General features: G+C 46.8%; 1 protein-coding gene across 3 annotated transcripts in view; it reads right to left on the bottom strand.

Annotated features, from left to right (window-relative positions):
* Positions 1–346: 346 nt before the first annotated feature.
* Positions 347–13,118, bottom strand: part of CCNY (cyclin Y) — a 130,932-nt gene continuing 118,160 nt past the window's right edge. For all 3 annotated transcript variants that reach the window (XM_022580377.3, XM_089904073.1, XM_089904081.1), the window contains 3 exons: positions 10,191–10,357; positions 6,760–6,922; positions 347–6,099 (listed from right to left, as the gene is read on the bottom strand). In XM_022580377.3, coding sequence (XP_022436085.1) covers positions 5,983–6,099; positions 6,760–6,922; positions 10,191–10,357 — 447 coding nt within the window. In that variant the 3' untranslated portion in view covers positions 347–5,982. The remainder of the gene's footprint in view (positions 6,100–6,759; positions 6,923–10,190; positions 10,358–13,118) is intronic.

Here is a 13,118-nt window from a genome sequence, read left to right as displayed (position 1 = left end):
AATATTTGAAGACATTAAAATCTCACCAATTAAATTCCCCATTACATTTAATAACATAAGCTTTAAAAGAGTCACTTTATCTATAGGCCAATCTACTGTACCAATGTACTTTTTTTTTTTTTCCAATGTACTTTTTTGATACTTTCTGTAAGCTTTTATTATTGTTTATTACTATATTTTATTGAGGTATAGTTGATTTATAATATTATATAAGTTTCAGTGATTCACAATTTTTAAAGGTTATACTCCACTTATACTTATTATAAAACATCGGCTCTATTCCCTGTGCTATACAATATATCCTTGTAGCTTATGCATTTTATACATAGTAGTTTGTACTTCTTACTTCCCCTACCCCTATCTTGTCTTTCCTTACCAATGTACTTTTAAATCCACTGTTGACCTTCTGAAAAGCCATCAGTCAGTATAGGACTATAAAAGCTGATAGAAGAGATGCAGATAACGATCAAATATAATAAAAATGAAAATACAACATGATGATGAAGAAGAAAAAGAACCAGAAACACAAGAGGGTGATCAGTTACCGCCTGGGACTCTCGTCAGATGAACATCTGCATGAAGTCTCCTTGCCTCCTGCCTTGGTCGAACCCGTTTGTACGTGGTCCCGTCGCCCTGGTGGTCCCATCCCCATGGTGCCCCAGGCCTTCTGTGTCCACTTTGCCTCAGTGACAGTGGGCCACCTGCACACTCACGGTCCTGACTGGAAGCAGAAAACGCACCAACCAGATTCGTCTTTCCCTCCCCGGTGAGACCCTGGAACGCTTCACGGTAGGCTTTCCCAAATTCTGTGTTTGTTTTCGTAATATTGCAGGGGTGAGTAAATCTCTTGTGAGTCCCAACAGTGCTCCTGGAAATCTCAGAATAACTAAGTGATAAGTAGGATAACTGAGTATTAGGAGTGGAAGGATCTTAGGGTGACCCAGGGGGTGACACATTTCTTTGCTTTAAAGAAAGATGAAGCTCTGGGAATCCAGCTAAGCTCTGAGACTTGCCAGACCGTGTGCCCTGGCGAGGCCTCATACTCGTGCGTCCTGACCCTGCACAGTCACTGCTTTACCTTATGCTGCCCCCAAATGTGGCTCTTCTCTTTGGAGTGGACCCCCAACTCCTTTGGTCCCCCCAAATGCAAGTCCTTTGCAGAAGATCCAGGAGCTGGTGAGCAGAGGCAGATCTGGGAAGCCTGCAAGTGGCCAAGTTCCATGGAAGTGCCACAGGGCGGGAGTGAAGGCCTTCTCCTCCAGGGTGGCCCCCAGAGCTTTGGGTCTGCAGGTCTAAGAAGGATAAGCATCACCTGGGGGCTAACACAAAGATGTCTTCTCAAGACATTTGTCAGGGGAGGATTCCAACGCCCAACTTCACTGTTGCAAGATTTTCATTGTCCATCAACATGGACAAGAACCACAAGGTACAGTAAAACCCAACTGGACAAGCTACAGATTGAGGTGCATTAGGGCAGACCCAGGAGGGACAGACAGCAGCTGAATTCTGGATATCCACATCCTCCTCCTAAGAACAGCTGTATCTGCCGATGGCCACCCTTCTTTGGGAGGGCGCCCTGGAAGAGACAACCAATTTCCCCGGGGAAACTCACAGATAAGCTCGGACTTGTCTTTCAGTGGGTCCAGCCTTCCTACATCCACGCAGAGCAGCATCCACCAATCGTGATGCAAGAATGGCTGAGCAGAGTGTGTTTAGAAACAGTAAGACAGGTGGTGAAAACGTGAGCAAGTGTATCTCTGCCAGTCAAATTCACTGAGTGATCCAGAGAGGTGAAGTTACTTGTCCAAGGTGGCAAAGCAAGTTAACTTTGGTCTGAGACTGAAACCCAAGGTTCCATTACAATACAAATCAATACCAATGTTTGTTACTATAAATGTTATGCCTAAGTTCTAGTTACATTTAATATTTTTGTTCAAAATGGCTGTTACTTTGGAATGCCGTACTTTTATCCTGCATTCTATTGAAACAAAGTTCTTTAAGGAATAAAGCTCCCTACCCAGACCGAGTCCCTAAAGGACACAGGTTCCTCCAGGGTGCTTCCTACAAGACCTACGATGGACAACGTGGGTACCAGGACCTCCCGGGCATTGACCTACAGCCCACACTCACAGCGATGCAGACACACAGAGGCCTCCTGTGACCCTTTCAAGTCAGAGATGAACGCTTCTAATGGAAAGTGACACTGTTGACCTTGAGCAGCTCCAGACATGCAAACTTAGTAAGAAAACCTACCAGGAAGAAGTGGAAGGAAGCCCCCGCCCTGGGCCGGTCCGAGTCCAGCAGCCCTGGTGACTGCGAGCCCCTGCACGCCTCCCTTCCCCTGACGGGGTCCGCTGGCACCTGCGGGATGATCTGTTTTCGGTGCAGAAGTGCTGGGAAGGCTCGGTGTTCGGGGGCTGCCAGTCATGACCTGAATGCACGTGTGTGCAGGGGCCTTCCTTGCAACCCACAGAGCTTAAAATACGAATCCCAAATTAGTCCAGTGTCCTTTTCCCATTTCACTCGAGGGTGTGTTCCCTACTTCCTTCTCTTTTTCAACAAGGTTAGAGGCTCCCTGGTTGGCCTTTCAGGAGACAATCCATGTCTCCATGATCCATCCAACGGGAGTCTTGAGATGCTGACTCCACTGAAGCCAAGGGGGCTGAAGGGATCACAGATGAAACAGGGCATTGCTACACAAGTGGCGAGCTCTGCTAGGCCTCCAGGAGGCCCCAGTCCTTCTGAGGATCACTCAGCACCTACAGAACACATAACAACACTTCTCCACTGCTCTTGAAAAGAACTGGTTCACTCAGCATCCACAAAACCTGTTCAATTTTATCTCAGTGTCATATTCAAAAAATGCAGCAGGAAGGTAGGCACTATTTGTTCTCTGTATCCATTTATCTAACAATAAGTACCTACAATGAACTAGGAATTATATTTTATTATTTAAAAAATTCAAAGCTGTAAAATACAGCCCCAGATGAGAGGTTACCAAAAGCAGCCTGAAAGGATCAGAATTGCTCACTCCCAAAATTCTGCTCTGCAGCTCAGCTGAGGATCAAAACCCCCAGACCCAAGGGAAAGCCCAAGATGGAGATGGTCTTGCCAAAGGCCAAGAGGAGAGGCTCGGGAAGCCAGCCAGCCTGGGAGAGGAGCCAGACGATGGCCTCAGGCAGCGCATAAGGCACAGGGCACGTCGGGAATCTTGGTAGGACCTCCCACCTTGCCCTCCAATTTGGTTTTAAATCCCTGACTTCTTTCTCTTCTCCCAGTTTAAAAAAAAAAAAGCCAAAAAGGAAAATTTCATTGGGATACTTTCATTTGTTAAGTCAAATCTAAACTTAAAGTCAGTAAATTGTGTGGTTTTCTTCCTTCATTAATGATGAAAACTGTCCATTCAAAAACTACACTAAGACAATGTGTTCCTAAATAGCAATACAGCTTTAATTGTAGGGCATGAATCACCTTGCAAACAAATTACATCACGATGATTTATCAATAGGTACTGTACTGGTTGTTGTCGGGTGTTTTTTTGGCAAACTTAGAACAAACCAGAGAACACATGTAAGTCTCCATCATCATGTAGAAAAATAAAACAAACCTAAAGTATCTACCTTCGTGTCAAGTGATTCACACTGCAAAAGTAAAACTGAAATCTACACTTACAGCAGAGTTTTAAAAATCCTTAGTGTAAGAAACATAACCAATTAATACAGATCAATGCTCATTTATATGGAAAATTTTCCTATACAGAGGTAGAGTCCAGTGCACAGGGCTAAAACAATATTCAATAGTCTAAACAAGACTGAGTCAGGTTTTACGGAACCCACTTTAAGTTATCAGACTGTATGTACATACATACAATAAATAGACTATACAATTTTTTAAGTAGTTTAATAAACTCCATAAAATAATAGCAGATGCATTGAAATATTTACATAATTCAATTTTCAAATCTCTCTCATTCAAATAAAAGGGATAAAAATAAGATGTCTGCTTTAAAGGCAGCAGAACCTCTTTCCTGAAATGGATGTTGGGTAAAATACGATACTTTACATGGGAGGAACTAATTTGAGAGGTATTCGTATTCAGTTAAGAAAATATGTCGCTTTTTAAGCTATATAGATTAGGGAATATAAAATGATATTTTCTATATGTTCAGGTCTCTATTTCAAATTCTAAATCTAACTCTTACTTGACGAGAGAAGCTGATTCTGGAACCCATACAGAGTGTATCAACACAATTATAATGGAAAGATAATTAACTTTTCATATTCTGCTTGTTTGCTTTTGAAAGTTTAAGCCAGAAAGAATTTGACAGTATTTCTGGCCCAAACAGTTCCATTTACACATGATAACAAATTTCACAGAACCTGACTAGTACTTGGCTTGGTGTTCTTGGGATGCTGGGTGTTTCCGAGTCCCTCCCATTAAGCAAAGCATGTCTCATCCGGAGCAGGCATGTCTGGGGAGCAGGTGGATGAGCTTAGGGCACAGACTAATAACCTAAGATTCCAAAGTTTTCCAAGCGCACACAGGAGGAAGGTGAAACACAGATTTCTGGCTGCCATTTGCCTCAAAGACCGGATGAAGGAAAAACTTAGAAACCTCTGTCATTTGTGACCCAAGAAAATGTGCAAACCCCAAAGCATTGTATGCTTCACTGACCCAGATTCTTAAGACTGATGTGGTATGCTATCGTTAACCCTTTAATTTTACTTGATGTAACAGATTTTTATCCAGCCCATAAGGAAATGAGGGATAGTCAGAAACGAAAATAGATGGTCATAGTTAATGACGCATAAACCTTCACAGTTTAATTTTGTATAACTTCACTAAGCACCCACAATGAAAATGCAAGTTGAGTATTTTATTCAATCATTCTGTGAAAAATACCTCAGTAAATAGGAACATTTTGCCCTTCAATGATCTTCCACGGGAATACCCACCCCCACCCCCATTTTTTTAAATTTTAGATTTTTAAAAAATTTTATACAAATAGACTAACTTTGATTTAAAGTAAACATATAAAAATTGAGAGGAATATTGCTTGCACAATGGACGTGGAAGTAGAGGAGGGGGTGGGCAGGGGGAGGAAGGGCTCCCACGCGGGCCGCGGGGGAGCAGCCTCCACCAGGACGTCAGGGCAGAGAGAAACCACCGCAGGACCAGAAGGCACAAGCACCCATGTGATCTAGAATGTTCCCGGGGGGAGGAGTCAGGGGGAAGGGCTACGTTTGGTTCAGCACTACAGTCAAGTTGATTCTGCCACTGTGGAGAAAACCGGCTAAAATAAAGGTGCACAGAAACGTGACAAGCGCTCCCCCTGGAGAGGAAGAAAGCTCAGAAGACAGCTCGCAGGAGTTGTGCAGAGAGAAACAGCCAGTACTATTTATTTGGATGTCTGTGCCATGGTGGGTACAAACTATATTCTCTGCTCTGTGGGACCAAAACCAAAACAGAATAAAACAAACAAAAATCCCCCCCCAAACCGCCGAGAAGCAGCAAGAAGGAATGCAAGAAGTCTTACGGGACATACTGATCCAGGTGGGGCGGTGAACGCGGCGTGCGACTTGAATGCACATCCAACTTCGTCACCTACGCCGGGCTTTCCTGTCGGTTCCGGCTACTGACCGACGGTGGCGGGCTTAGGAAATGGCCAAGCCGCTTTCCGTGCCTCTAGCCGACTTCCTTTCCCTTCCCTTCGTCCTCCAGGGTTAGAGTCTTTCCTCCACGAAGGAAGCGCTGTTCCGGGGCTGGGGAAGGCTGGACTGGATCCCACGGTACCGACTTCGCGTCCTCGGAGGCCTGCTGCGCGTGCGCGTGGCGCGGAGGCGCTCATCAAGGCAGCCTGGCGGAGCTATGAATTTTAAAAAAAGGAAAGGAGAAACAAAACCAAACCACCCTAAGACTGTCTTTTCTCGTACTAAAGGAGAAACTGAGGGATGGCACGGCCTCCAGCGGGGACGCCCACGGTTAGGAGATGATGGCCGGGGACCACCTGGGCAGAGTCAGATTGTCAGCACTCGCTGACCGCTTCCTCGTGGGTCTTCGCAGGTCCTTGTACTTATCCTCGCAGAGGCGGGAGATGGCCTGGGGGCAGAGGGGAGGTAATCAGGTCAGCCGGGAGCCAGCGCCCTCGCCCTGGCCGGCCCTCGGCACCAAGGACACTCGGGATGAAGGTGCAGAGGGCCTCTGCACCTCCTCTGAAGGAGGGCTCTAACCCGTGAGCCTCCTTGTCCCCACACTTTCAGCCGTCAAAGTCGGATGGGAAGAGCTGGGTGCACATGCAAAGCTGAGCTACACACAAGTGTAAGACACAAGAGTCACACAGCTTATCAGTGATGGCCCTGAACCCAGGCCAAGACCATAGGGGCTGGCCCTGGCTCTAACTGGGCTGTGGAGAAAATACTCTGAAAAAATGAAAAATAAAAAGGCAGAATCAAACTTTTTCGGATTCCCAATCGGTAGGGTCATCTGGTAACTTTTTCCTTATAAAAGTGCATGCTGGGAACACTCTTTTTGTGGGTACATTTTTTTTAAAACAGGTTTTTTAAAAACTTCTTTGACTTAAAAAACAATCAGTGCACATTAAGTAAAAACCGCCATTAATAAGGTTATTAAAAATATGAGGTTGTACAAATTAAATCCAGGGCACCTCGTCCTTATTTTATGACACGCAGTATCAGGAACTGCCGTGAGCACACAGCTCAGTCGGCAGCAGTGCACCCGCCGGGCGCCGACACCTCTTACCTCCAGCTTATGGGCCCTCTCCCTGCTAAGGGGCTCCAAGGGGAAGCTCAGGTTGTTGGCTTCCGCCAGAGAACGAAGATCAAAATAATACTTGGCATAAACACTGGAGGGCACGTTGATGTTGAACTGGAGCAATTCGAGGAACTGTCGCTCCAGCTCGTTCCTGCAGAGAAAGCCACAAACGCACAGCTCAGCCACTGTCCCCACCTGTGGCCGCCTGGGCAGGCTGCTGGACACAGCCAAGTCCACCTGGTCCAGTGACCGGAAGGATGAGTCCTGATTAACTGGGATGATCACCAGAAAGTGCTTCAGGGCGACCCTGACACTGAGAACATCTGTGCACGCGCGCGCACACACACACACGCACACACGGCAGGCTCTGGCCTCACCTTTCCGCGTGAGCCATTGGCTCAAACAGGGCAGAAGATGCAGTCGAGAGCTGTCAAGTGGAGTCCAGTGAGGGCGGACAGCGGCCTGGAGGACAGGCCTCCCCAAGACCCAGAGGACTGCCCTTCCCGGGAGCAGAGGTGAGGACGCGCTGACCGGCCTTCCTCCGGACCACGGGAGGAGGAGCGGTCCCCCAGCCCCAGCGCACACCCATCACCTGCAGGGCATGTGAGGACCCCCCTGCTGGGCCCACCCATCTGATCCGGCAGGTCTGGGTGGGCCCGAGAACGTGCATCTCTAACACTCCTGCGAGCTGCCGCTGCTGGTCCTGTCCGGCCGCTCAGAACTACTCAGCGACAGCCCCTGGTCCACAAGGGAGCCAAACAGCTGTATGAAGACGAACCAGGGCGGCCAGAATGCATCTGAAAACTTCCCTGTCATCAGGCCTACTTCTCGGTAGTTACTGCCGGGGGAGAAGCGTCCTCAGCGACAGGTCTGTCTGGGAGCACTGCTCCAGGGCCACCTCTCCAGGCAGCACCCCGGGATCACTTCTGTCCTTTATCACAGTCTCCCCTCCTTGTCTCCTCGGAGCCAGAAACCGTGACATCTGATGGTGCAGCCTGGCCCCAGCTCAGCACCTGACATGAGGTTGGTGCTCCATAATTCCTGTTACTGAAAGGAGCGCACCAAGCTCAGCCTGGGTGGAGGGATCCAGGGAAGGCTTCCGGGAAGTGAGAGCTGAACTGAGCCCCAGAAGCGACCAGCTCCGGCGGGGAGGAGCCAGGTGGGGGCGGGCTGCTCCCAGCGGGGGTGGGGTGGGGGCGGGGCGGGGCAGCTCGTCTGCTCCTGGCCAGGGGCCCCATCTAGCCATCCGAGCCCGTCTAGCGCTGCTATGACAACGGGGGCGGGAGCACTGAGGCGGCAGGGTGGCTGGTTCCCCGACAGAAGCTCCCAGGCAGATCAGAAGCGAGAAACCTCAGCAAGTCGTTATCGAAGGCCTGAGCGCCTCAGAGGGAGGGACCAAGACGTCGCATTCAGGTCATTTAATCGGAGGGGCTGCTTCGATGCAGCTTCGAGAAAGGAGTAAAGCCCCAAATGTGTGTGTTGTGCTAAACTTTACACTTTTAATGACTTGTATTTATGGCTCCTTTCAGTGAGATTTAATAAGAGGTCATCCTGTGAAATACTGGAACCCAGGTAAAATCTTAAGTGTCAAAAATACGCTAAGGCAGAAGTGCTCTCCTGGGCAACCTGGGAGCTGCCTGTGGACAGACTGCCACCCGGTGGCTAAGAGGTGCCACTGCAGATCCCATTCTCCAATGCCAGCAAGTTTTTAGTATAAAAGGAGAACTAGTCAGCTAGCTATTCCTGCCCCAAATGGTATCTAGACACCACTGCCTCTTGTTGAGGGTATAACTAGGATTAAAGTCAAGAGGAATCTTGTTTTGAACAAGGTGGCAGTTTCCCAGGGTTCCTTAGGGAAAAAACAGCCTTCCTGAATACTGAGTGTTTTCTTGAACAGAATGTTTAAGTTTGGGGGGAAATAAAGATTTTAGAGCTTCTGTGTTTTCCAACTAAGGCAAGATTTAGAAAATAAAAATAATTCCCCAAATCTGAATTTCCAAACGGCAGAAGTACATCCTCCAGGGACATCTGACAGCTTGTTATGTGATAAATCATCAAAAAACTAACAGTGATGCAGAGAGAACGGGCTTCATGGATTTACTGCCCCGAAGGGGATAATTATAAGGAAATAGTTCTGATGTAAAACTTTATAATAAATAAATTCAAGTCAATAAACAAAAAAAATTTAATAAATATTTGGTACATTAGATCAACACCGTAAAGAAACCCAACTGAACTGATGCCATTTAGCAACTTGCAAATGGGGTTCTAAAATGGAGTAAAGCGAGTTGTTTTCATCACCTAATGGCCTGTCGGCTTTTGCAGAAAAATGGGCTCACTTTAAAGACCAGCCAACAAGCAGCAATCCCACTTCTGGGCATAGATCCCAAAGAACGGAAAGCAGGGCCTCTGGGAGGTGTCTGCACACCCGTGTTCATATTCACGACAGTGTTATTCACAGCAGCTCAAAGGTGGAAGCAACCTACTTACAGTCTGGATGACAATTATCTTAGTAACTGTTTTCACCTTGAAATGTAATCAAGAATTTTTAAAAAATATGCTCATTTTATTTTTCTTGCTGTCAAAAACTTCATATTTGTCTTACTTTTTATGATAAAGAATGACATGTAGGAAGCAGTCATACAGGTATGCAGCAGGAAAAGGCTCTGGCAAAAGACCCAAAACACAAACAGGAGCTCCCAGGGCAGCACAAAAATGGGGTGCCCAGCGAACCAGCAACCGGAAGAGGGGGGGCAGGGTGGGGAGGAGCCCGCACTGGTCACTGGGTCCAGGGACCTGTATGTGGACCGGGACACAGTGGAACCTGCTCCAGCTCAGAGCTTCCTCAAGGAAGCCAAACAAGATGAGAAAAATATTAGCAAGAATCATGTCAGAAATGCCTGTAAACCATAAGGAACTGTAAGAAATTCATATGATTGAGTGTTTCCAAAACAGCTCATTGCTCCTGGGAGGTTCTGACCCCACTTCTTGTACGCCCAGCCCCTGGGACCCCAGCCCCCGGGCCGCAGCTAAGTGTGAGCTCAGGATGGTGCCCTGAGAACACGCAGCCCGACCAGGACAGCACAGGGGGACCTCGAGGACACAACGCTCATTTTAAGCAACTGAACTTGCAAAACGTGACAAAAGCAGTGAAAGACTTCTCTCTGAACAGAAACAGGTAACATTTTAGCCCATCTGCTGCCAGTCATCAGTCTGCAGTGGATACAGAGCTGGGATGAGCCCCACCGCAGACAGGGAGCAGGAAGGTAAAGGAAGGTTCGCCTAGAATAAGGCTTTCAGCAACTGTGTCCTTGCTCGGCCAGCCCACAACAGACGTGCAATCACATCCACTCATAACCACACTGAGCAGGTCCACAAAGGGGAGGGTTTCCTCTGCAGACACCCCCGCCCACACTCACATGTCCTCCACCGTGATGTCCTTCAGGATCTGGCAGTAGTCCACGTTCCACACGGCCTGGTCGTCCCATACCTTGGAGGCCAGCAGGATGGCCCCCAGAACAATCCGCTTCCAGTTGGCCGGACAGATGTCAATCTCTGCATATGTTAGAAGCCTTTCGAGGTACACCTGGAAGACACGAGCACGCCGGCGCCCGGTGACCTGCCTTGTTACTGCTCCACACCCGCCAACACCCGCGAACCAACTCCCAGCTGTTCACTGCACTCCCCCAGCTCAGCTTTAAACAGGCGCTGACAGCCTGATCACACGTATTTTAAAAAGTCAAAGGGCTCAACGAGTCTGAGGCAAAATGGGCTGAGAGGCACACTCTGTAACTGGATGTGTGGATGAGGCAGGCCCTTAAGACTCCGGGGCAGGAAAGTGTTCTAGGAGCTGCGGGTTAATTTCTCACTCTACCAACTATGACATCAACACACATTCAACAAACCACCGGGCTTCCCTGGTAGCGCAGCGGTTAAGAATCCGCCTGCCAATGCAGGGGACACGGGCTCGACCCCTGATCCGGGAATATCCCATATGCCGCGGAGCAACTAAGCCCGTGCACCACAACTACTGAGCCTGCGCTCTAGAACCCGCGAGCCACAACTACTGAAGCCCGCGCTCCTAGAGCCCGTGCTCCGCAACAAGAAGCCACTACAATGAGAAGCCCGCGCACCGCAACAAAGCGTAGCCCCTGCTCGCCGCAACTAGAGAAAGCCTGCATGCAGCAACAAAGACCCAACACAGCCAAAAAACAAAGTTCCGTTTAAAAAAACAAACAAAAAAAACCCAAACCACCAATGTGTCAAGGAGGAGAACAAAGGATATGAAAGGAAGAAACCTATTTTTTTCTATCTGTAGTTGTTTCTAAATTAAACTGTTTATTTTGAGGTAATTGTAGATTTACAGGCAGTGTTGATAAACGTTTTTTTATTATGGTAAAATACACACAAGATTTACCACTTAATCATTTCTGTGGCATTAAGAACAGTCACAGTGTTGTGAAATCGCCACCATCTATCTCTATTTCCAGAACTTTTTCATCTTCCCAAATTGAAACTCTGTACCTATTACAACTCCCCACTTCCCCTCCCCTGGCCCCTGGCACCCACCTTTGTACTTTCCGCCTCCGTGACTGTGACTACTCTAGGTACCTTACATAGGTGGAATCGCAGTGTATTTGTCCTTTTGTGATTGGCTTCTTTCACTGAGCATAATGTTCCACGTTGTAGCATGTGTCAACATGTCCTCCCTTTTCAAGGCTGAATAATGATCCATTTTATGTATGGACCACATTTTGTTTATCTATCATCCACTGACAGACACTCGAGTGGTTTCCTCTTTCGGCTACTGTGAATAATGTTGCTGTGAACACTGGTATACAAGTATCTGTTCGAGTCTCTGCTTTTGATTCTTTCGGGTATACACCCAGAAGTGGAACTGCTGGATCATATCATAATCTATGTTTAATTTTTTGAAGAACCACCATACTATCTTGCACAGCAGCTGAACCATTTACATCCCCACCGGCGATGCACAAGGGTTACAATGTTTCCACATCCTTGCCAACACTTGTTGTTTTCTGTATTTTTTTTTAATTATTGTCATCCTAATGGGTGTGAAGTATCTTTTTTTTAATATTTATGTATGTATGTATGTATGTATGCATGTATTTGGCTTCGCTGGGTCTTAGTTGCAGTACGTGAGAGCTTCGTTGCTGGGTGAGGGATCTTCAGTTGAGGCATGCAGGCTGAGTTGCGGCATGCGGGATCTAGTTCCCTGACCAGGGATCGAACCCAGACCCCCTGCATTGGGAGCATGGAGTCTTAACCACTGGACCGCCAGGGAAGTCCCTGAAGTGGTTGTTTTTAAATGAAATAATTCCAGCTGAAGTTGTAAAATGAAACCATGTAATATAGGATTTATAAACTGCCATACTTTAGTTTGAAGACAAACATCAGAAATACCCACAAAGCCCACTGCTTAAGCTGGATCACAAGGTACGAATGCCTTTTAAAGTCCCCCTTCATAAAAATCTGTTTATTGGTATGTTTTACATTTTTCTGAACCGTGGAATGATTACTTCCATAGTTTTTACAAAGGTTGATGAGTAATTCTTCTCATTCTACCAAGGAGAGAATCAAAAAGATGTATGATAGGGAATTCCCTGGTGGTCCAGTGGTTAGGACTCCACACTTTCACTGCCAAGGGCGCGGGTTCAATCCCTGGTCGGGGAACTAAGATCCCACAAGCTATGTGGTGTGGCCAAAAAATAAATAAAGTATTTCTTAAAAAAAAAAAACAAGCAGAAAACTGAGGCTGGACCTAACTCCAGATTTTTTAAAGCAATTGTTATGAACAGTCTTCATCCAGATCCCTAAGACTCTATTCCTTTATACAGACGAGCTATGTAAACCTCTCCAAGCTCCCCAATGAAACAGCTCCTCATTGACTCAGTACAGAAAGAAGGCTACTCAATTTTCTTCTTACTTTACCATAGTTGATAGATATTAACAGGTACACTAGATAATATTTAAGGTAACATTTAGAAAAAAATAACGGGCATCTACCATGTCTGATATTCCACTAGGCTAACTAGAGGAATCAGACATGAAAATACACTCCATTACTGAGGGAAGACAGTTGTTAGGTTGGGAGATAAGGCATTCATAATAAGCGCCACTTAATGGCATGTAATTTAGCAGAACTTGCCAGTAAAGCTATATGCAAGGGTCAGCTGCAACTTCTTTAGTAAACTCCCACTTGGGTGTTTTAATTCTCTGCCAAGTAAAATAACAGACAATTGATTCTTTCTCAGCACCGTTCCCTAGACCGTTGCTAACAGGACACTCTTGCTCAATTAAATTTTCAGATTCACTTTCATAAGAAG

This window comes from Delphinapterus leucas, chromosome 2 (genome assembly GCF_059928025.1).
Source record: "Delphinapterus leucas isolate spDelLeu-1000000601 "Yukka" chromosome 2, BTC_Dleu_Yukka2, whole genome shotgun sequence".
In the NCBI taxonomy this organism is placed as follows: Eukaryota; Metazoa; Chordata; class Mammalia; order Artiodactyla; family Monodontidae; genus Delphinapterus; species Delphinapterus leucas.
This window is presented reverse-complemented; position numbering and strand designations above follow the sequence as displayed.